General features: G+C 45.4%; 2 protein-coding genes across 6 annotated transcripts; both read left to right on the top strand.

The window, feature by feature from the left end:
- The first annotated feature begins 270 nt into the window (after positions 1-270).
- Positions 271-9,256, top strand: LOC102459148 (11-beta-hydroxysteroid dehydrogenase 1-like). Of its 2 annotated transcripts, XM_089773637.1 has the most exons (7): positions 273-462; positions 554-645; positions 1,328-1,458; positions 2,098-2,209; positions 3,861-4,046; positions 5,182-5,325; positions 8,184-9,256. In XM_089773637.1, exons 2-7 carry the CDS (start codon positions 558-560, stop codon positions 8,402-8,404), a joined length of 882 nt encoding a protein of 293 aa, XP_089629763.1. In that variant the 5' UTR covers positions 273-462; positions 554-557; the 3' UTR covers positions 8,405-9,256. The 2 variants fall into 2 exon arrangements, with proteins under 2 accessions (XP_089629764.1, XP_089629763.1); XM_089773638.1 differs by lacking the exon at positions 5,182-5,325 and having other exon boundaries at positions 271-645.
- Positions 9,257-12,804: 3,548 nt separating this feature from the next.
- On the top strand, positions 12,805-23,380 carry LOC102459465 (11-beta-hydroxysteroid dehydrogenase 1). 4 transcript variants are annotated; one of them, XM_006118760.5, is made up of 7 exons: positions 12,810-12,957; positions 14,585-14,673; positions 15,702-15,832; positions 17,963-18,074; positions 19,253-19,438; positions 20,364-20,507; positions 21,692-23,380. In XM_006118760.5, exons 2-7 carry the CDS (start codon positions 14,589-14,591, stop codon positions 21,910-21,912), a joined length of 879 nt encoding a protein of 292 aa, XP_006118822.2. In that variant the 5' UTR covers positions 12,810-12,957; positions 14,585-14,588; the 3' UTR covers positions 21,913-23,380. The 4 variants fall into 4 exon arrangements, with proteins under 4 accessions (XP_089629765.1, XP_006118822.2, XP_006118820.2 ...); XM_006118758.5 differs by lacking the exon at positions 12,810-12,957 and adding an exon at positions 14,333-14,466; XM_006118759.5 differs by lacking the exon at positions 12,810-12,957 and adding an exon at positions 14,413-14,470.
- Positions 23,381-23,673: the final 293 nt, after the last annotated feature.

Below are 23,673 nucleotides of genomic sequence, written 5' to 3'. Positions count from 1 at the left end.
GCAAGCCTGAACCAATATCCTCAACTGGCGGATTTCACAAGCTGGGATTTGCTTTCCTTGTGCCTGCACTGCAATAAAACAGTCAGATCTTTGGGGCAGGGTCTCTTTCCTCTCATAGATCTCAATAGTAGCCAGACACAATAGTGCTTAACCGACAAATGGTAATACAACGCAGCCTTCTCCCACTGTCAGCAGGCAGCCTCCGATGTGCCCTACAGCGAAGCATGATGCTTTCCAGCAAGGACACACCTCTTCCGGGGTGCTGTGCAAAATTCCACATTTTAAAGGGACAGGAGACAATAAAGTAGCTTGCCAGATCCTAAAGCAAAGCTGTCCCTTAGGCATAGACTGAACAACTCTGACGAGGAGCAAATTAAAGGTGTTGATGGACCCACAACACTGATTTTCCAAAGTTTAAATCTTTGAGGAGTTGCAGTGATTTCACTAACAGACTTTTAAAGGGTAGGCATGACTGCTTCTCTCTGGAGCCGCTCTGTGGAAGAGGAATTGTTTTTTCTCTTCTCTCATGCTTTATTTTTTCCTGATTCTGTAGTGGGATGGGTCTCTGGAGAAAGATTTCCATTCCCTTTGTAGGATTGGTCTTGGCCGTTTATTTGTATTCAGCATGGGAGGATTTTAAACCCGGTAAGTTATTAAAATGTAACCGAAAAAAAGCAGTTTGAACATTTTATAGAGGATGTGTACAAAGCCTGAAATGAAACATGTCTGGGCATTTGTAACTCGGCAGATAATAGAACATTGTGTTTTGCAGGGCTTTCAAACTACACCAGGCAAGTAACACACAAATATTTTTCTGAGGAAACACATGAAGTGGGAGTTTTATTATTTGGATTTTTTTTTTGGGGGGGGGGGAGGATTAACGTTCAATTTCAAATGATTAAGTTTGTAAAAAAAGAGCTAGAAAAAGGCTATTTTACAAATTTTTAATTTATCTATAGATAGATAGATAGATAGATAGATAGATAGATAGATAGATAGATAGATAGATAGATAGATAGAAATTTTACTTATCACCAAAAAAATTGATGTCCTGATTTGAAACGTGATAGTTTTTAAAACAATGTGTCTGTTTTCTGGTTTATACTGATTTATTCACATGAGGAATTACAACAATTTGTCTTACTACAGGTTTTTTGGGAAAAGGCAGAGAGGTTACTTGGTGCAGGATGAGCCTGCGAGCTAGCACGGGTTGGACTGCCTTCTTGAGCACTTTGGTTTCCTGGAGGGCACGGAGGGGGCAGAGGTGGCAGGGGGGATCTTTCTCTGGTCCCCTGGTAAATTAATATCCCTGTGCCATGTTATCCAGAGATGCTGAGGGGAAAGCGAGTGATCATCACTGGCGCCAGCAGTGGAATTGGAGAGCAGATGGCTTATCACCTGGCACAGATGGGAGCCCACATTCTGGTCACAGCCCGGACAGAAGCCAAGCTTCAGAAAGTAAGTAGTGAGCAGACACGTGCCCGTGAAGGCCAGTCTTATGCCCCCCATATAGATACACAAGTGCAGGCACATCGGCCACTGCAGTTACATGAAATGCACGTTGGTGCGCACTCGCACATGCAGGCATGTGAGTGCACCAACACAAGTACATACCCATGCTCATGGTGATGCACACGTGCACTCTCCTTATACATGTGCTAGTATCCATGCTCACACTCAGTCGTGTGCACATCATCATATGAGCACTAAGACACAAGCAGGCCCTTTCACCACATTGCAGTAATACCCACACGCCTCCAGTCTCCCTGCAGGCACAGAATTCCACTGAAAAGCAGACTGTAGTGAGACATAGACAAATACGTTACCCAAAGCAGCTTGGCTATCAGCTACCTCCGCCAGTGGAGGGATTTTTCATGGTATACGCACTTTGAAACCCCAGGAGGTGCCGATCCCATTTTCGGCTCCTTTTGTGCCCAATGCTTCAAGGCAGAGCGAGTGTGTTCAAGTGAGCAACACTTGGCGGGCAGAGTGCAACACGTTCCCTCCACAGAGTGGCGTCTATCCCACAGCAGATGGAATGCACCAAGGTGGTCAACGGGAAATGGGTTTGTACAACATTCTGGTCACATCTTCCAGGTAGTCACCCGGTGCCTGGAGCTGGGCGCAGCCTCCGCGCAGTACGTGAGCGGCAGCATGGAGGAAGAGGCATTTGCCACGCATCTGGTGGAAGAGGCTGAAGGGATGCTGGGTATGTTCTCAGGTCACTGCCTGGAGACCTTTCATAAGTGACAAGATAGAGCAAGACGCGACACCACTTCTTAGCCAGGTTTCTTTGGACCAGTGTTTCTCAACCTTTTTTTTTTTTTTTTTAAATAAAGTGCCCCTTTTTTTAAAAAAAAAAAAAATTATGACTACCCCCAGTACCTACAGTTTTCAGACACACAACATTTTTTTCTACCATTGCTACCCATTTGTTTAAACAACTTAATAGTAGCTGGGCTGGCAATTAAATTTTTGGGTGTAAAAAGTACAAAAATAATAAAGTGCTGTAAAGTTTAACACAAAAATTCAGTTTTCTCCAAATTTCGGTTGTGTTGGTGTATCTCCCGGAATTCTCTCAAGTACCCCTGAGGGTACTCGTACCACTGGTTGAGAAACACTGCTTTGGACCATATGAAGAAACAAAATACAGTAGAAGGGGTGTGGAAATGGCCTTCATTCTTCTCATGATATCTCTGTGTCTCCGTGAATGTAATGAGAAGAATGAAGGACTACAGGGTGTGCATATGCACATCTGTGCATGAGTGTAATGGGAAGAATGAAGGCATGAAGGATTATATTCCTATTTGTATCTCACATTCGCAAATGGCCCATCCATACACCATTTAGTTACTATATCAAGTTATATGTACAATCATTAAAGGCATAAACCGGCCCCTCGTGAATGGGTGACACAAACAGGACAGACCCGAGCCAACCACAGCCTAGGCAGCTCTGTGCAAGCATTTGCCACAACTCTGCCAAAGCCAATCTAGCAAAGCGGTTCTGTCATATACGCTGAAGGCTGGGACTTGGTGAATTCACACCAATCCCATTTGTATGGGTAAACAGAATCTTGATTTTGACCCAACACTGCAGAGATGAAAGGCCTCTGCAGGGACCCAAGAGCCTCCATTAATTATAATAATATTTGTATAGTATGATGATGATGATGATTTACTAGCAGATTTATCCAGTGCTGTTTGGGTCCTTAACTCAATTAAGGGGTTTTTTTAATGAAAGGACTATGTACATGATTTTTTGAAATGGTTGTATTTTTCAAAAATAGTGTTATTTTTATGAAGTTAATTTTAGTAATTTTTTTAAAATAGGAATTGCGTGAAGTGTGTTTTTTTCTTCAGACCTATAAACTCTTATCATTCACTGTGTTTCAACAAAAAAGGGCCCTAGTCACTTTTCAGACCTTAAGAATTGATTTAGCTGTGCCTATATGGAGCAGTACTCCAAATTTCTCTCGTCTCTGTATGGTTTTATGAGGAACAATTTCATTCCAGGCACATCCCATTTTCCTAGCACAAACAAGCCCTTACATTGCTTTAATTTATGAGAAGAGGAAGCTGCCTGTCAAATTTGGTGGTCCTAGCTCTTAGCATTTAGGAGGAGTTCTTGATCAAACAGACAAGCTCTCTAAAAAATAGAGTAGTTTATATCTCACTACCACTACTACTACTACTACTAATAATAAACAACTTATTTCATTCCTGGGAATCAGTTCCCGCAGAGGTTCAGAGTGACTGTAGGAAAGGATAAGTAGCTTATACAACCAGTGTGCTCTGAACTTCCTTCAATTCTCTTTCACCCTGAACTAAAGCACCCCTGGCTCTCCCCTTTGCTTCCAGGAGGCCTCGACATGCTGATCCTCAACCACATCGGCAACTCGTACTTCAACTATTTTGATGGGGACGTGGAGCACATGCAGCAGCTTCTGAGGATTAACTTTCTCAGCTACATCGCCATGACAGTCTCAGCGTTGCCCAGGCTGAAAGACAGCAGGGGCAGCATCGTGGTGGTTTCATCCATGGCAGGTGAGCAGTGAATGAGGGCAGAGATTGGGGGCTGGTTTTCAGAAGTGATGAAGCATCCCAGAGTTACCCAAGGGAGTGAAAAAAACTCAGCAATGCATCTTCCTGCCCCGTCCCCATTACTCTTTGATTGGGTTTGGCTCCCCCTAGTGGCTCATGAGTAGCAGTCGTGAACAATATTGGCATTACAATCTGAATGGAACAGACTGGCTCTCTTTTTGTATTGGCTATTTGACTGACTCAATGGCATCATCTTGTCTTTGTGGATCAAGTTCAGTAGTCAGCTGAAGGGGATAGTTTGCTGGCTATGTGAAGTGTTTTGTGCCAGGTGTCCCCCATTATAAATTTGCCATCTGTAGTCAACTGAGCTGCTGAGCTAAGTTGAGGATCCAAGGACCTAAAGGGCCAATGAAACTTAGCTCAACACTGTAGGTGATTTCTCTGGGCCACCTCTGAGCACATCAGTTGAGAGCATTGAAGTTAGGCAACTGTGAAATCACCTATTCGTGAACATTTGGCTGAGCTATTCGGAGGACTTGAAGGCTATGTCTACACTGCACAGTTATTTTGGAATAAGCTCTTCCAGAATAGTTATTCCGAAATAGCTTATTTTGAAATAGCAAGTCTACACTGCAGGAAAGCCTCAAAATTAGTCTGAGGCAGGTTTCCCTAATGCAGATGTGCTATCTCGATTTAAAGCCCAGAAGGAATAACGTAGAATGGCCCTGGTGGGGGGCTATTTTGAAATAGCAGAAGTGGAGCATCTACACACGCCTTATTTCAAAATAGCTATTTCAGAATTGGTGTTATTCTTCATAGAATGAGGTTCACAGAAGTTGGAATAAGCCGCCCGTTATTTCATAATTATTTCAAAATAATGGAATTGCTGTGTAGACACTCGCATAGTTATTTTGGAATAACAGCCGTTATTCTGAAATAACTCTCTTATGTCTACACATCAAGGTTAAAGCCAATAAAGTTTGAATGTTCAGATCCCTCCCAACCTGTATCTCTGAGGCATGACACTTGACTGGCGTTCAAAGCGTTTGGAAAGAATGTTACATCTGGTGCAGAATCAAAGCTTTACTCATCTCTGTTGCAGACCTTAACTGTGTCAACATTGCTGCTCTGTGTCTAGGTAAAATTGGGTTTCCATTTACCGCTCCCTACTCTGCCACAAAGTTTGCCCTGGATGGGTTTTTCAGCTCCTTGCGGCAAGAATTAATCCTTCAGAGCATTGACGTTTCCATCACACTCTGTATCCTCGGCTTCGTTGATACAGGTAGGAGCCGGATGGTGTGGCCACTGCTGATTAGGAACGAGTCACCCTTCAAGTTCAAATATTTTATCCCAACTTTCAAGTTGGTTCACAACTTTCCCCTCCCTTTTTTTCTCCTCTCTTGTCTCTTCTCCACCAATGCTACTTGTCAACTCCTCACAAATATTCTTGTCTTCTTGTATGCCACCCCGAATACAAGGAATGTCCTCTCTGGATGGACACTACTTCTGCTCTCCCCCAAATCCCAGCCTCGCTCTGGTCTACACTGAAATCTTACACCAGCGTAACCATCTCAAGCAATGAAAAAAACCCACCCCCTGACTGGCATAATTATGTTGACAAACAAGTAGTGTAGATGCAGCTATGTCCACAGAAGAGTGCTTCCCCAGATATAGTTAATGTCGTAGGCCATGGTTCTCAAATTTTGTTTCACTTGTGGACCGCTGGAAAATTGCTGGACCACTCATTGATCCTTCACAATACTCTTTGTACCGTTAGCTAATGACTGTGAAGCACAGTGGATAAGAGTGCTATATAATACAATTTTATTAATAATGAACTTTTTTTGTTCCACAAATAAAAGCACATAACTGGTATTAATATCAGTTGGGGTCTCCCCTGCTTCCCACCACAGTAGCCACAGAGCAGCTGAAGGCTTGGAGCTAGGGAAAGTGAACCCCTTTCTCTGGCTACCACAGCCTTGCCCATCACAAATTCCTCCCACCCCCTCTTCTCAACCCACTACCCCCTCCCATCTACTCCCCATTCCCAGCCAAGACCACACATGTACATGTGCAGCTCTTCCAGCACCAAGCACCTAATTAGTGAAGCCACGCCTGCGCACCATTAATTAGGTGGCCCTTCGTTCCCTTGTATGTGGCCACCCAGGCACGCACCTCAGAGGGAGCTATCTGCAGACCACCTGGATCGAGCTTGCTGACCGCTGAAGGTCCATGGACCATAGTTTGAGAACCTCTATCGTAAGGGGAGGTGCAAAACTCACTCTGTCATTCTAAACTATGTCTCCACTAGGGGGTGATGTCAGCACATCTTCGGTGACTTAACTAGAATAGTAACGTCTCTGTAATGCAGACATACCCTCAGCCCCGTTTCTGACTAGCCACTTCAAAGAAATCAGTGAAGGAATAATGGCTAGGCCCAGGGCCATCCTGACCTATATGCAGAATATGCAGCTGTGTAGGGCCTCCAAAAATGTGGGGCACCACTGGGTCTTACTATCCACACATTTGCCTCTTCCTATCCCTGTCCTGAGGCTCGGCTTCCTTCCGAGAGGCTCTAGTTAACTTACAAGTGACACAGCCTGCCAGAGTGATTAGCAGCACAGGGAACCGGGAAAGAGCCATTCGAGTGGCCATGAAGCCATTTAACAGGTATTTGCCAACTCCAGATCTAGACTGTCAGTTTCTGAATTTGCTGTGTCAGTCAACAGGACCTGAGTGTGAAATGTGCTTGAAATCTACTTCATTGGTGTGTTGCTGAAGCGTATAAAGCCACATGGGTATGTCTAGACTACGTGGGTTTTTTTCGAAAAGAGATATGCAAATTTGGCACTAATTTGCATATCTTCTTGCGATCGCTTTTTCAAAAGTGGGTTTTTCGAAAGTGAAAGTAGTCTAGACACAGTTTTTTGGGGGAAAAACCCAATTTTTTTGAAAAACCCGCTCTTCCTTTAAAAAAAGGAGGTTTACGTGGTTTTTCAAAAAAGGGGGTGGGGGCGTTCAGAAAAAAAGACGCCCAGACTACTTTCACTTTTGAAAACCCCGCTGTTGAAAAAGCGATTGGAAGAAGATATGCAAATTCAGTGCTAATTTGCATATCTCCTTTTGGAAAAAAAAGTCATCTAGATGTACCCATCACTAAAAATCCCATCCTTCCTTGCGCCCCAGGCTGCCGTCGGGCACAGGGCACCAGTTTAGTAGCACTGCGTAGGGTCCCATCAGTCCTCAGGATGGTCCTGGCTAGTCCAGCATCAGATGGACTAAACCGGCTTAGGCCCCATAACGCTAAGGGAATGGCGCCGATTTACCCCAGCGGAGGCTGTTGCTGTATATTTAGGGGCAGATGTAATTACAACATGAATGTAAAACAAGTGAAAGCAGACACATGAGAAGGGCTTAGAAAGAGGGAAGAGCAAAATTTACCACATTTTGCCAAAAGCTCTTCTTCTGGTGAAATGTCAACCTGGATTTTGTTTTGCCTGGTTTGTACAAGGTGCCGGGTGTCTACCAAAATCACTGGCATTGCAGCGACTCCCTCTCCCTAGCTCTTACGTTGCTCATCTGCTTAAATCCTAAACTCTTCGGGGCAAGGACTGTAATACCTCTGCAGCTGTGCAGGATTTGGAACAGGTGGAGCTCTTCTCTGGTCTTGACTGGGACCTCTCGAGCTGCCCCGATGCAGATCACACACAACAAGGGCAGGTTTTATGTGCTTTTCTCCAAGGCTCAGTAAGCCGCGCAGGGCTTAATTAGGGATGCAAAGTTCTTTTAAATTAGTTAACCAGTAAAACATTAAGTTTCACTGGTTAACTGATTAATCTGAGGCATGGGGGCGTTCTAGCCCACTACACTCGGGCTGGAACAACCCTCTGCCTGCAGCAGGTTGCGGTCAGAGGGCTGTTCCCACTTAGCAGTTAACTATTACCCAGTAAGCATCACCTGTTAAAGGTGATGTTTACTGGGTAACTGGTTACCTGTTCATATCCCACGGCTCAATTGATGGTACTTGGCTTAAAAACAATTAAAATAAGCAAATCCAAGGTGGGGTTATCTGGCCCTGGGGGTGCGGAGCTCACTGGCACTGCAACCCTAACCAAGTGTTCTTTCGTTCTCCTGTGCTAGAAAGTGCAGTCACAGCAGTTGCAGATGTGGTACTGGTGTCCCCGGCTCCGAAGGAGGAGTGTGCGCTGGAAATCATCAAGGGGGGAGCTCTCCGCCAACGGGAAGTGTACTACAAATACGCCGCCACCAGAATCCCCCTCCTCATCCGGGACTGGGCTCCGGAGTTCCTGGACTATCTGATCAGAAGAAGCTACAATGTGGAGAACCTAAAGAAAAATTAGTCTCAGTTCCCCAGAGTCCTTCCGTTCCTACCTGGAGGAGCTAAGGATGCAGGAGCGTAGGTGCAGGGCTTTGGGCTGTGACCCGGGACAAGGGGGTGCCATGCGGGAGGGAGTGGAGTGCCAGGTGCAGGCTCTGGCCAGGACACATTTACCTTAGGCACCTCCCCTTCAGAGGCCCTCTGAAGGCTCCCTGACGGCCAGCCCTGTATGCCGCTCAAAGCAGCTGGCTGCAGGAGCCATGTGCTCTCTGGGTGCCACATACTGGGGAGCAGGGAGCTTTGCATGCTGCCCTCAGCCCCAGCACAATCTCGCAGCTCCCATTGGTCAGAAACTGGCCCATGGGAGCTGCCTGGACCATGCTTGTGGCCCAGGTAGCACACGGAGGCCCTTCCTTGCGGTGTGCAATGCACAAGAGCTTTGAGCGGCATCCAGGGACAATGGCATGCAGAGAGCCTGCTTGAGGGTCCCGCTGGGCCATGGGATGGCAGTGGGATAGATGCATTTGTTTGGCAAGCTAGATCTGGCCCGCAGGCTGTATTTTGCCTGCCCCAGCCCTATCCCCAGACCCAGTGTTCCCTGTAAGCCATGCACTTGTGTGGCCACTCAGGGGAGATTCCAATGCTGATGATTCGCACAGTGCCCACAGTTAGGTTCTTTGTTTCTGCTGGTGGTGCACAGTCACACATGCCTCGGTGCACTTAAATATTTATTCTGCACATGGATGGCAAAGTTTAGAGGAGACATTGCCCAAACCCTGCTTTTAACTGCAACATAACTTGTGCGGCTCCCAGCTTTGCCTTTGGGGTAGGGAATTTGTTTATAAATAAAGGTAGCAAAAGGGTTGTCATTCAAGTAATTGCAGGATCGTTAGATGATCATGAAAATATTGCCAGGTACTCTACTTAAAAGACAGGAACCAAAGGGTAGGAGTAAATGGTGGTATGCCAGAGGTCTGTATTGGGACCAGTGCTCTTCAGAAGTGATCTTGAAAAGGGGGTAAACGAAGAGGTGGCAACATTTGCAGCTGATACAAAATGACTCAAAATAGTTAAGTCCAAAGCTGACTGCAAAGAGTCTCATAAAACTGGGTGATTGGGCAACACAAGGGCAGGTGGAATTCAGTGTTGATAAATGCCAAGTAATGCACAGGGGGAAATATAATCCCAACCATACATGCAAAATGATGGGATCTAAATCAGCTGTTACCATTCAAGAAAGGGATCTTGGACTCATTGTGAATAGTTTCCTGAAAAAAAATCCACTCAATATGCAGTGGGAGTCTAAAAAGCTAACAGAATATTGAGAATCATTAGGAAAGGGATAGATAATAAGAAAGACTCTATACAATGTCATGGCATGCCACATATTGAATACTGCAAACAGTGCTGGTCACCTGATCTAAAAAAAGAAGGATACATTAGATTGGGAAAAGGTACACAGAAGAGCAACAGAAATGATTAGGGGTAAGGAACAGCTTCCATATGAGGAGAGATTTAAAAGATTGGGACTTTTCAGCTTGAAGAAGAAATGACTAAAGGGTGGAAGGATATGTTAGATGTCTAGAAAATGATGAATGGTGTGGAAAAATAGAATTAAGGAAATTATATTTACTCCTTCACTAACATAACACAAGAAGCTTCAGAGGGGTAGCCGGGTTAGTCTGTAACAGGAAAAACTTAAACAACAACAAATAGTCTAATAGCACTTTAAAGACTACCAAAACATGTAGATGGTAAATGCTCAAGATGCCATCTACATGTTTTGTTAGTCTTTCAAGTGCTACCAGACTATTTGTTGTTTTTAAGGTTCTCATAACACAAGGTGGTCACCTAATGATAAGTATAGGCAGCAAATGTAAAAGAAAATAAATTATTTCTTCATTGTCAACCTGTGGAACTCTTTGCCAGAGGATGGTGGAAAGGCCCAAACTATAACAGAGTACCAATAAGAATGAAATAATTTCAAGGAGGAAAGGTCCATCAATGGCTACTAGCCAGGCAGGGCAGGAATGGTGTCCGTAGCCTCTGTCTGCCAGAAGCTGGGAATGGGTCACAGGGGTGGGATCAGTTGATGATTCCCTATTCTGTTCATTTCCTCTGGGGCATTGGCCACTGTTGGAGGACAGGACACTGGGCTAGATGGGCCATTGGTCTGACCCACTATGGCCTTTCTGACGGTCTTACATACAACCCAGTTGTATCTGCCCCCTGCTGTACCCCACTAGAGCTGAGAGAGAGCCAGGAGTCCCGACAGTCTCTTTCTCTCTCTCTCAGCAGAGTTAGTAACAAAGTAGGAATGAACATTACAATGTTAAGGCTAACCAGTGTCCCGTGAGTGACTTGCCACAAGGTGTCAGAATATGTTAGTGTTAGCACTGAGTGGGTCTAATACTTATTTGATTTTCTTTCTTTTATATAAGAATTAGATACAGTGCTCCTGCCAGCTAATTGCTAAATTATTTGCTGGGAAAAAAAACACCCTAGTTTGTAAGTTCCTCAGAAGCCCCTGGAAAAAGATGTTTGTGGGGGAGGGTGGATAGGGTCCCCCCTCCATTTGCTGCTTGACTTGTATTAAGCATGCTCAGTAACACTGCAGAAGCTGCTGTCCTCAGTCTGTCCCCCCATACCTGCCCACTATCAGTGTGCACAGTTTCCCCGCCTTCCCCCCTACCCCCACCAAAATCTGAAATGGCACCCAGGGGTGCCATATGCCATTCCTGGCCATGACAGGATACAAACGCAGGCACTCCTGCTCCTGCTGCTGGGAGCATGGTGAAGTCATGCTTGTGGAGAAGATTTTTTAATTGGGCACCTTTGCATTTCCTACTCTAACTCTGCCTTAGGCTCACACTGCTCTGCATTTGAACAGAGTAAAAGCCCAGCTGACCTGGCCAGTGAAATGCAATGCTTATGGCCTTTACCCGCACCCCCCTGGCCTCATTGCAGTCTGTATGAGACATTTCTATTTAAAGGAATTAGGCTCGACTGGTTGCACCGTTGATAGTCTATGTATGTGTCAGCTGCCCAGGAAGAGACCCTTGCAGAAGGGAAAGGAGTATACTCTATCCCATACCTCCCTCTCCTGGCAGATAATACCCTTGCAGAAGGGAGAGCTGAAATGCACAGAAGGAGGAAATGCCTTATCAATATTAGGATGGCCCTTTTGATCAAGCACGCTGGGGCAAGATCATTTTCACAGCAGAATTCTGTCTACGTTTGTCTTGAAAATCTTTGGTTTGAGTTTCTTCAGCAAACAGGCAGCACTTTGTGTTTTAAATGAAGATGGCAATTCCTTCCTGTTTCTCCAGCTCCTGGAGACCGCACTGTAACGTGGAAAAACTAGTTTCCTGTCCCAGGAAAAAAGACAATTTCTACTCCAGAAACATAACATGATTACTAGGGATGATAGAGTGTAACTGATGAACCGTTTAACCCATAAACTGAGGCTTATCTGTTAACTCAGCCAGTTCTGTGGGGGTGGCTTCACTGTGGCAGGGCAGCAAAGTCTCCTCCCCAGGAGCCAGATGGGCAGGGACTGGAAGCCCTGCTCTCGTGGAGGTTTTGCTGAGGCTCTGCAATGTGTGTAACCCCTAAGATTTTTAGTAGCTACACAGTTCCCATATTTTTAACATCCCTAATGTTTCCTCATGACCGATTTCCTTCCAAAGCCAGGTGGCCTCATTTTCAGAGGGGCTGAGTGTCCGCAGCCAAGTAGGAGCTTGTCTACACTTAAAGGGGAATCACTAAATTGACCACCCATTGCTCTTTCATTAACTCAGGTACTCCTCTGAAACAAGAACCTTAAATGAACTCAACAGGAGAGTTTGTCCCATCAACACCTTGTAGTGGAGACTCTCCGGCAACTCAACCTAAGGGACGTCGACTCCAGCTACAGTACTCACGTCGCTGGAGTTTCATAAATTGACATTGCCCCATTGCATAGACAAAATACTTAAACTGGATTCAGAGCATCCAGACAGGAGCTTGAACCACTGAGATGACATCACTTTAAAAACTCATTTTAGTTTGGCAGGTGCAATTTTTTTCCAAAGCAGATAAGGCCTGAGTTTTGTTAATGTCTACCAAGACAGAATATGTGCATATCTTCTCATTCATTCCCCTCATTCTCCACCCATTCACTTTCCCATTCTCCCCCTCAACCCACCAGATTTCTATTTCTAGTTCCTTTTTAAAATGTTTATTCTCCAGGTCTTCCCTTTTCTCTTTCTTTTAAAAAGGTTGTTGGCAGTCACTGAACATGTCTTTACTTTCTTGACTCAGCCAATCAGCCAGAAATCTTCCCCTGCGGATCTCGGGATCTCCGCTGCCAAAGGACAAACCAAAAATTTCAACAAAACACCAGCTGAAGATACATTGCAACTGGTTTTCCAAGAGGAACTCATTCTTTTCTGGTACAAACCCCTCCTCTTTTTCAATGTGTAAACACAACGATGCCCTCCAAAACAAGGCTAGGGTAAACAGTGCAAAAGGCAATCCACTCCAACCGTTGGCATTTTCGCAGATGGGGAGCAAGTCTGCAGACTGTCTTTAAAGGTGAGCATATTTTCTATCATGCAGGCACTCACGAACAAGGTCCAAAGATTATACATGGGTACTTTTCTCGGACGCAGTTTTGCAGAGTTTGCCTGGTTTTATGGTTTGACTCTGTGGACTCCCCTGGTTTAGAAAGTGGATTGTTTTTCCTCTTTCAGTTCATAAAAGAAAGGATTTGAAAAGGATTGTGTTTGGGAAACAATTCAGAAACCCCCCCTCTATGTTTGAGTTTTCCACTGGAGCTGAGTTGAGCTGACCTTGCTCAGACTTGTTTTCTTGCAACTCCCCAGATAAGTGAGGTTTGATATGGCTCACAGCACTTGTCTGCCTAGAAATGCACTGAAAACACTGTACTTTGCCTCGCTGAAATGCAAATTCCTCCCAAAAGCAAACAAGTAGCAATAACTTTCCATTAATTTTCTATAGAAGTTTAGGTGTTGATTTACTTCTTTCCCCTAACCTTACAACCTCCAACCCCAATCCAGTCCACCAGAACTTCCTCCTCTTCACCTTTACACTCCTCCTTAAGAAAACCTTCTCCGAATCCCTATTTCCCCAGGGAAGCGTTTCCACACACACCCCCTTTCTAATAAGGGAGAAAAATAGCTACAAGACACGTTTCGTGTGACTGCTTGTCCATTGTTTTTCAGTGAATCCTTCCCTGCATGTCTGTGTCATCTATGTATGCTCCTCAACATACAGTCTGTGTTCTTGTATAAGTATAAATGATCTAGCATGTGGTGGGTATTGTACAAATAAGTGGTTGTATAACAGAATCCTGCATAGTTTGTACTACAAACGCTAAAAAGTTTGGTCGAGATTCTTAGATGGTCCTCATTTGAGCACTTCCTAATTGTTAATAGGGTTGTCAGATACTTTCACAAAAAAAATCCCAAACATGGCAGGGAAACCAAACTCGTTGAGAAAAAAAAAAAAAGGTCACTGCGCCATTACATCTCCCCACTGGCCTTACGTCCAAGAAAAACAGAAAATACCGGACATTTTACATATTTTGTTTTTTGTTTGTTTTAAAACCAGACAGGGGCCACAAATACTGGACACGAGACCCCCAAGAGGTCGGGAAGTATCATCCCCATTATACAGACAGGGAAACCAAGGCAGGTTGAGATTAAGCGCCTGCTTGAAAAAGTGTCTGAGAGAGCCAGTATATGAATTCAATTGTCCTGAACCAAACTTCACAAACCCACCCCTTTTTTCTCAGAGGCTGGTTCTTTTTAGAGAAAGGATATCCTTCCTTCAGCCTGCTCAGAGGACACTACGGCAGCCCATGGCAAGAACAGAGGCAGTAAGGAATAGGAGGTCCCAAAGGACACTGTTGTTTAAAGGTTAATAATTGTTAACCTGGAGAAAAAGTAAACCAAGGCTAAAGGTTTTGTCTACCCTTAACCTGGTTCACATTGGCGCTTTATAAGCCCTGTAACGTCTTGTGCTGGGAGGAGGGCTTCCACACCCATGACCCAGAAAGTTACAGTGCTGTGAGCTGCCAGTGTAGGTTTGTTTTCAGAGCTGCCTTTACTTGCTCCCTATGCTTCAAAATATTCATACATCTCTGCTTTTGTGGGGCTCGGACCTGCAGTGTTCATCTCTTACGCTTGTTTTTCTGCAGGAGGATGGGGCTGTTGCTAAAGATTCTTCTTCCGCTCGTGGGATTATTCTTGGCCGTCTATTTTTATTCAAAGGAAGATTTTAAACCAGGTAAGGGATTCAAGCCAATGTCCTTTAAAACCAGTGGATCTGCACGGAGGTAATGCTGCAGTTCCCTTTCAAATTCCTGACTGTAGACTTTTGAAATGAAGCATGTCCGAGAATGTCACCTGAAATGATATTGTTTTCTCTAGCAGAACATTGCAAGTTATGTAATACACGTTGAACTTCTCTAGTCCGGCACCCTCAGAACTGGACCAGTTTCAAACAGGAGAATTTGCCAAACTATGGGAGGTCAATATTATCTAGCAGCATGACCAACACTTCCACTGCTTACTTGGCTGTTAGAGGGCATTTAGAAGTAAATTAGAGCTAAGTAGCACAGAATTTTGAGAGCTGGGACTGTTGGCTGTAAACAAACTTCATGGAAAAACTTGGCCACACCCATGAAAAGTGGACATCTGGCTAACTCATTCTGGATGATGGAATTTTCTGGACCAGGAAGTTCTGGATTAGAGGGGTTCAATCTGTAGTAGAAAAGGGCAGGCGTATTCTAGTTTGCAGTTGAATAGAGGGGATTTATTTGGGGCAGGAGTTTCTAAGGCAAGTTATTTGTAATCAACAAAGTCGAACTTAGAGTCCAATGGATGCAGTGTTTAGCACCATGAAATCTAACATGCCTCATTTTCAAATTCATGATGGGACTCAGCCACAGAATTCAGCTGCGGACAATGGAGCCATACTGATGTACACTAGCTGAGGAAATGGGTTTGGGGGCTACGCTTGCCTCATTGGAGAAACAAAGGTCAGTTGTGAGTTCTAGATCCAAACTTTAAATGCTTTCGGAGCCCCGATTTTAGGTGGTTAGAGTGTGTAGTTGTCCCAGTTTGGTTTTAGCTTGCTTTAGTTGTAGACACTCAAGTGTAGACAAGATCTAAGAGGAAGAGGACGGGTGGAACTGAGGCTGTACTTGTATGGTTTGGGTCAGGAATAATTGGTTTCACTAGTCTTTTGGGCGCAAGTGTTTTTGTGCATGAGGTTAGTGGGGCAAGTAACATTTGCCATGCGCTACTCTGCAGAGATGCTGAGAAGAAAGCGAGTGATCATCACTGGCGCCAGCACTGGAATTGGAGAGCAGATGGCTTATCACCTGGCACAGATGGGAGCTCACGTTCTGGTCACAGCCCGGACAGAAGCCAAGCTTCAGAAAGTAAATGGCTAGCCAGTGCTTCCCAATTGTATTTGGCCACGGAACCCTTTTAAACGCAAAAGAATTTTGCGGCACCCCTAATAACAGTCTTCTATGTGGAGCAGGATGTCAGAGCAAACTGGGAATTGGCAGAGGAGGGGAGCAAGTGAGCAGGTTTGGGTGTGGGGTCTGGGCCTGAGGGGGGACACTTGCCTGGCTTGGCATCCCGCTGCAGCAGGGGAAGCCTCCAGGCAGCACGCTCTTGTTCCCCCAGCAGGGGGGGCGGGAGAGGGAGCTCAGTCATCCCCCGTACCCCCGCATGCAGCAGGGATCTCAGCACAGCTGCAGCACCAGGTCAGGCTTCCCGCTGGCAGGGCGGGGGTGGGGGGGTAGAAACCCCGACCTTCCCCTCTAGACCAGACTCTGCCGCTTCCCCAGCAGGGTGGGAAGTTGCACGGGGAAGAGAGAGTGGCAGCGCATGGGGGGCAGCGAGCCTGAGCATGCCCTGATGGGGGGGGAGCAGAGCCCCAGCTGAGTTTTTCGCGGCCCCTGCCGTGGTGCAGGCAGCAGTTTAGAAATGCTGAGGTCCGGGAGCGGCTACTTGGCACCTTGGACCTGGCCACCCCTCCCCTCCCGGAAGCAGCGGCCACTGTAACAAGCCGCCGCCTGTGTACGAGGAGGAGGAGACTGTGTGGCACTGGAGGCTCCATGGGATGGGGCAGTCCTGCGGGGTGAGGAGGGGGCCGCGTGGTGGCGGAGCAGCCGCTGTGGGTGGTGCAGTGGCCAGAGAGGCATGCCGACAGAAGCCCGCCCCCACCAGCACAGCTCCAACAAGAGCTGCCTACGGGCTCTGCAGAGGGCCGGGGAGTCGAATTTTCTCACGGAACCCGGAGTTTCACTTCACAGAACCCCACTTGGGAAACACTGGCCGAACACTCCCGTTGCACTTAGCTCCCAGGACGACAGATACATTGCGTGGACGGGGATACCTGATTAAAGAGGTTCACATGCTCAGACTCATACCCAGCTTGTGCAGATGCAGTCACGTCTCAATGACGGTGATACCATATTTTCCAACAGAAGCCTATTTTCCAATTGCCACCCACTGCCGATTCAAAGTTTGTTTTTCACTGACCACTGCCAGGTTTCTTACACCTTCATCTGGTGTCCCTGGTGCTGGCAACGTAAGACAAAGATCACTCATGCCAATTTTCTTCCACAATTTGATCTGAGGAAGTGAGAACTGGCCCACGAAAACTCATCATCTAATAAACCATCTTGTTAGTCTTTAAAGTGCTGCACAGTCCTGTATTTTGTTTGGACATAATTATGTCCCTTTTCCTTCCGCTCATTAATTTTTCCCCAGTTTCATGTCTCTTGCCCAGAAGAAACTGTTACTGAAAGTTGAGAGGTCTATTTGGACAGGCCATTTTTGAGCTACGAGCTTTTGAGAAAGTAATGATTTCTCACTTCTTGTTACTTGTTCTTACTGTTTATTCCAGTCAAACACTGTTAAATGTAAAAGCTCCATGCTTGTTCCAAGTCCCGCTTCTGCAAAGGGACTTATCTGCCCCGCTCCTGGCGTACATGCAGAGACTAATTAGTGGATTGCATTGAAGGATCGATAGTTTATACATAGCTACTTGGGAAAAACTAGTGCAAAGAGCTGATTAGAACCTTGTCATTTTTACCAACATTCAAAATTTTAGTTACTTAAATTTTTAAGCGAGAAACAGAACTGTAGAGGGCACATTATTTTCTTACATAAATATTGACAGGAAAAGGTGACCAATATAATTACTAACCTCTGATTGCTATGTCCGAGTCTCTGGTGTCCGGTGCTAATACAAGGGCTGTGCAAAAATAACCATTTGCTAAAATACCATGAAAAATGTGACACTTTATAGCCAAATGTTTGCAGAATTAGGGCTTACCCAACTTTTTTCAGGCAGAGGCCCAGGACCAAAAGGCTGCATGGTGTAATTCCATTGCTGTCCACATATTCACACCAGCTAGGAATCTGACTCTATGCACCCACGTCAGACAACCTAACCGCCCTGTCCATGCAGCCAGGTATCCCTTGAAACTCCAAAGGATACTCCTGCTCTAAATAGATGGGGAGCCCCTCTCTGAATGTTGCGTTTGTCTCAGGTTGTCGCACAGTGTCTGGAGCTGGGCGCCGCATCTGCTCACTATGTTAATGGCAGCATGGAAGACATGAGACTGGCAGAGGCTGTAGTGAAGGAAGCCAAACAACTATGGGGTATGTTAAGTGCTGGTGTAATGCCGACAGGCGGAACCAAACCGGGGACCTTTGGAGCTCAGTGCATGAACCACTTGAGCTAAAAGCCAGCTGGCTCTCAGCTAAGTCTGCAGAAGAAACCCATTCTCTCTCTCTGTAAGTGGTCTCAATGCCGCTACATGGCACAGTGACCCACACCCCAGCGGATGTGTGGGTTATACTTGCTATCTGGAAATCTCCCCTTGCCCCTTCACAGGCAATAGCAACAAATAACCCCAGTCTTATTTTCACTTCCCACTAACTCCCAGGCTATCCATGTAGGTCTCCAGAGAGGAAGAGCCGTTGAACTGTTTCAGTGTTTTGAGGAGATCTACTATGGTCAATCCGAAGTATACTCGTACTTGAAGCATTCTTATTAATATTGCTGGCAACATATGCTAGATAATGTGGTGACATTGTTTGCTTGTCATTTTTCACAGGATGTTAGAGACTAAATAAGAGGGTTGGTTTTTGAGATGTACTTGCAGACTCAAACCACTGATGCAACACAATGTGAGGTGCAGTTAATCTCTGGAGAATAATAAGTGCCCATAGCTATTAATTAAGGGTGTTTTCTCCTTCCTTGAACCTAGTAAAAGGTCTATGCTATGCTGTGTGTCCTGGGACCAAATGATGAGGGCACAAGTTCATTAAACAGGTTCTTCGTTTTGGTCCAGCCCACGGGCTGTGGGTGAACCTAGGGCTGGGGGAGCCAAACCTCCAGCCATGCCCTTTCTGCCTGAGATCCCACTTCTACCACCAATGGTGCCCATGGGAGCCAACTCCCCCCCAAAGGAGCAACCTCCACCCTAGGCATGACTCCCCCCCCCCCCCCCAGCTCAGGCCGCTTACGGCCTGGCCCCCTAACTCTTTCCCCCACCCCTAAGCACAGGAAGAGCAGGCAGCACATGGCCCTGGCTCTTCAGAAGCATGGGGCAGGTGAGTGGGCAGGCAGGCAGGCACCTCCTCCTCTGCCCCAGCCCCAGAGCACATGGAAGGCTGGCAATTCAGGGCTGACTCTGAGGCAATGAATGGGGGCAGGACTCTGCGGGCAAGGCCTCCCAGGCAGTTTGAGAAGGCATTGCTTTCCTCTGCTTCTTATACACCCCCTGCCCTGCCTTGGTCCAGTGGAGGCTAAAAACGCTCCACTTTGCTTTCAGGGGGCCTAGACATGCTGATCCTCAATCACATCGGTTACACCTACTTTAACTACTTCAATGGAGACGTGGAGCACATACGAAAGCTCCTGGAGACTAACTTTCTCAGCTACGTGGCCATGACGGTCTCGGCCCTGCCCATGCTGAAGGAGAGCACGGGCAGCATCGTGGTGGTTTCATCCAAAGCAGGTGAGAGTAAACCAGACAAGAGGCCCTTAGCTTCCGTAAGGCTGGGGTCTTTCCTTCGATTTAATTCCTCTTGCTTTTCCAAGGAAGCCTCCTGTGAAATTGCTTCTTGAAGGGGGGGGGAGGGGGGATCAGCCGAGAAGACTGAAATAGTCTTCATGATTTATATACTATATTCCCTTTGACTCCACTTTGCTGCTCAGCTTCCCGGTGGAGGAGAAAGCTGTGATGCACAGTCTGGAGGAGGGGGCTGCTCCAAGAGCAACTTGTCTTACGTACGTACATACGCCAGTGTGAAAATGAGATGGTCAGACAGCACACGGGCAGACTCTGCTTCCAGAAACCTGAGCCTACCACTAGTGCCTAGTTCCCAGAGAGCAATTCTGCCTTAAGAATTGACTCCCATCTTCTGAAGCTGCCTCTTCACGCAACCAGGCACAACCAAAAAACAACACCGCCCCTGTGTGTCTTCCTAACAGTGAACACTCCTTCGCACACTAAGCAAAAGTCCTTGTACGACTGCAACACAACCACATAACATCTGCCATCACGATGCAGTGTGTTTGTTTGTCTGTTACTTACACATTCACTGTTCTAAACATGGACACGTGTTCTATGCAAGGGTCACGTTTCTCATGAGGTCATTCAGACCACCTATTGATAATACATTTATATCATCCCAGGCTATCATATATTTTGTCCACACTACATATTACTATGCTAGAGATGTTTTAGAATCCTCTACCATACCCCTCATGCCAAGTCTAGTGTTAGTTGGTTTACTTATTATACCTTGCAGCCTATTCACATAATTAGTTATCATGAGTCAAAATATGACATCAGCTGAAGGATAAGGAAGATAGAATGACAATGTTTCTGTGCACTGAAAGTATTTAGACTCAAACTTCACTGTTGCATGTCTCTCCAGGTAAAATTGGAATTCCGTTTGCTGCTTCCTATTCTGCGACTAAGTTTGCCCTGGATGGGTTTTTCAGCTCCTTGCGACAGGAATTAATCATTGAGAATATCAATGTTTCCATCACACTCTGCATCCTGGGCCACATTGCTACTGGTACAATCAACATTGTTATTTAGCCTTGCTAATTTGGAGCTCTGCACATACACTATCTGGGCATAAAAATATTACTCACATTCAGAGAGTAGAGAATGCTGACATATGGACGCTTTTTTTCTTTGTTAGTATGAATGTTTTTAATGTAATGCTATACTTTTTAAAAGTAGTTTCATTATTCTCCTTAGGACTCTTTACAAACTGAACCCAAATCTCCTAGAAATTCGCCATGTCACCTTCAAAATGAAAGAACTATTGTTATTTAATTCAGAGTATTGCCTTAACTTTCATGCAAACCTATTCAGCGCTTCTCAAAACTGCAGCAGCGCTGATTTTATAGTCACAAGAAGTTCAGCCAAAATATGAGGGTCTCAAACTTGTTGAGGTCATTATTATTTTATTTTTACAACATATTTTATTTTAATTTTGGCAAACAACTAAAAGGCAAGGTACAGAATTTTCATACACATCTAATTGACTTAGTAGCTGAAGTCCTGTTTTTAAAAGGCACTTAGGCACTCATGACTCTCAAGTCATTTTTGAAAATGGGATTGGAGTACTTCTGAAAATTTTATCTTAGCCTTGGTAATAAAATTAGCAAAAATAAATAAAAACAATAATACATTTCCATTCTATAGATATTCAAAAAGCAGGGGAGAAGTAATACATCTCACCAAGTTTCTTTTTTAGAAGGTAGCAGGTTTAAAACAAACAAAAGCAAGTAGTACTTTATGCAAGGCATAGCCAACCTGTGGAACTCCTTGCCAGAGGATGTTGTGAGGACCAGGACATTAACAGGGTTAAAAAAAACCTAGATAAATTCATGCCTAGATAAATTCAATGGCTGTTAGCCAGGATGGGCAGGAATGGTATCTCTAACTGCTATTTGTCAGAAGCTGAGAACAAGTGACAAGAGACGGATTACTTGATGGTTCCCTGTTCTGTTCATTCCCTCTGGGCATCTGGCATTGGCCACTGTCAGCAGACAGGACACTGCGCTAAATGGACTTTGGTCTGACCCAGTCTGGCTGTTCTTACGTTCTAAAAAATAGTTTAGTTCATCTCAACACCTGGGGTTTTTTAATCCAGCATATTTAGTAACTAGGTTTCAGAATGCGATTTCCATTGCGCTGCCCAGGTTTGTGATGACACAACTGTCTTTCTTGCATTTCCTTTCCTCCCAGAAACTTCTCAGAAAATGGCTTCCCACGTGTTACGGAGCCCAGCTGCACTGAAGGAGGAATGCGCACTGGAGATTATCAAGAGTGGAGCTCTGCGGAAACGGGAACTACACTATCCCTACAGCTCTGTGAAAATCGCCCTCTTAATACGAGACTGGGCCCCAGAATTTTTGGACTCTCTCACAAGAAATAATTTAAATGTGGAAAATGTGAAAAGAAGTTAGGTTGTCACTTGCACCAGGACCTAGAAAATAGAGTGAATGGCATGAACTTCAGGTGAAGGGGATATTTTGTTTTCAGTCTCAATATTTTGGACACTATTTTCAAATGCATCTGAATGACTTGGCAGCAACAAATCCGATGGACTTGCAGTGAGGCTTGTATATCTAAGGCCCTCTGGTGCTTCTGAAAAATCGGTTTCCTTTATTTTTATGTTTTCCGTCTGGAAATGAGATGATTGGGCAAACCAGCAAACTCTCCACTGAGGGAAGAACAGCATTAGCAATGGCTGTGTTCATGGTTGCTGGGATGGGTTTGGACTTTGAACCATAGCAGTCATTCTTAGACAGGGGTGGACAATAGGAAGATGGCCGTTCACCAGGGTTATCTGCTGGTGGGCCACTGCTGTGTCGCAATAGGTAGGGGTGCTTGCAGGTCCTGCTGGCCACAGACCACAGTTCCCAGCCAATGGGAGCTGTGGAAAACAGCTTGGAACAGGACACCACTTCTTGCAGCTCCCATTGGCTGCAAACGGTGATCTGCAGCCAATGGGAGTTGCTAGCACCCGTTCCTATAGAGGCACAGGTAAATACAGTACAGTGGCCTGCCAGGGGCTAACTCTGGCAAACCACATCCAGCCTGTGGGCTGGTTTTTGCCCACTACTGTTCTTACATCTCCCAATGCTGCAGACAGCTCAGGCTGTTTCAACAGCAGCCTTCCCATTTTCTCTGCTGCAGATTGCTTAAGAAGAAATCTGCATTTTAAATGCTCTTGCAAAACCCAGGGTGAGCAGCCTCAAGCATCGCGTCTCCCAACATCCTTTCAGGCTAGATACTAATCATCATCATTCGCAGCGTTGAGCCGCATTATAGTGGTGCCTAGGAGCCCAGGCAGGGATTGGAGCCCTATTTTGCTGTGCATTGGACGCACACGTCGGAAGATTTCCTGTCCCAAACAACTTACAGTTTTGCACACATGAATGCCCACATCTAGAGGTCAGTTCTGCATTCCATGAACACCCAAAACTCCAGTCAAACCTGACTTCAAGTTCCTACCCACTTCACTAGTTTTTGGGCAGAATCTTCCAAGTTCAGAGATCACATCTTTCAGCACGGACGTGCAGGCACATCTGTGGCTGAAAACAGCTGCATTTCAGGAGACCCGTCCAAAAATCTTTGCAATGGGTGGTAGAAAACCTATAGCAGCACCAGGAACATAATAGCTTTAAGAAACCGCAACCTCATTTTTAAGTTCTTATTGATATGTACATCAGGAAACCATACTAAGAGCTATGAAAACTATTCCTGTCACTGACTGCTGGGCGTCAAAAGCACAGTGAACTTATGCTTCTTCAAAATTAAGTGCAGTGGGATAAAAACTTACGCGGAGTCCCACAAATTATCAAAAATAATCATGTATAAAGCGTAATGGAGTAACAGAGGATGTGAATAAAGGAGACTCTGTGAAAGGTGTATTTTACATATTTCTCTCCAGTTGTTTACAATGGTTTGGCGTATTACTTAGGTTGTTTGTGATTTTATATAATTTCCCCAAAGTTTGGATCTAAAAAATACAAATAAAGCAACGAGACACAATACAGCAAGCTCCACAGGGGCAGGAAGCCATCATGGGAGCTTGAATGAAACACAGATTTGAAAAGGATGAGTGTTTATTCTTATGCGGCCGAAAGGAAAGCCCACGTAAATCAAGAGGAGGTTTTCCATTGATTTCAATGAGCTTTGGATTGGGTTTGTGGGCAGCATTC

Source organism: Pelodiscus sinensis, chromosome 27, assembly GCF_052426305.1.
Source record: "Pelodiscus sinensis isolate ZL-2025 chromosome 27, ASM5242630v1, whole genome shotgun sequence".
NCBI classification, from domain to species: domain Eukaryota; kingdom Metazoa; phylum Chordata; order Testudines; family Trionychidae; genus Pelodiscus; species Pelodiscus sinensis.
Note: the sequence above shows the minus strand (reverse complement) of the source record. Positions and strands in the feature narration are given on the sequence as shown.

Coding starts and splice junctions, on each gene's coding strand:
- LOC102459148 (XM_089773637.1), top strand. CDS start 558: ATGGGTCTCTGGAGAAAGATTTCCATTCCCTTTGTAGGATTGGTCTTG. Junction 2,210..3,860: donor AGAGGCTGAAGGGATGCTGG/GTATGTTCTCAG, acceptor CTTTGCTTCCAG/GAGGCCTCGACATGCTGATC. Junction 4,047..5,181: donor GGTGGTTTCATCCATGGCAG/GTGAGCAGTGAA, acceptor CTCTGTGTCTAG/GTAAAATTGGGTTTCCATTT.
- LOC102459465 (XM_006118760.5), top strand. CDS start 14,589: ATGGGGCTGTTGCTAAAGATTCTTCTTCCGCTCGTGGGATTATTCTTG. Junction 19,439..20,363: donor GGTGGTTTCATCCAAAGCAG/GTGAGAGTAAAC, acceptor ATGTCTCTCCAG/GTAAAATTGGAATTCCGTTT. Junction 20,508..21,691: donor CCTGGGCCACATTGCTACTG/GTACAATCAACA, acceptor CTTTCCTCCCAG/AAACTTCTCAGAAAATGGCT.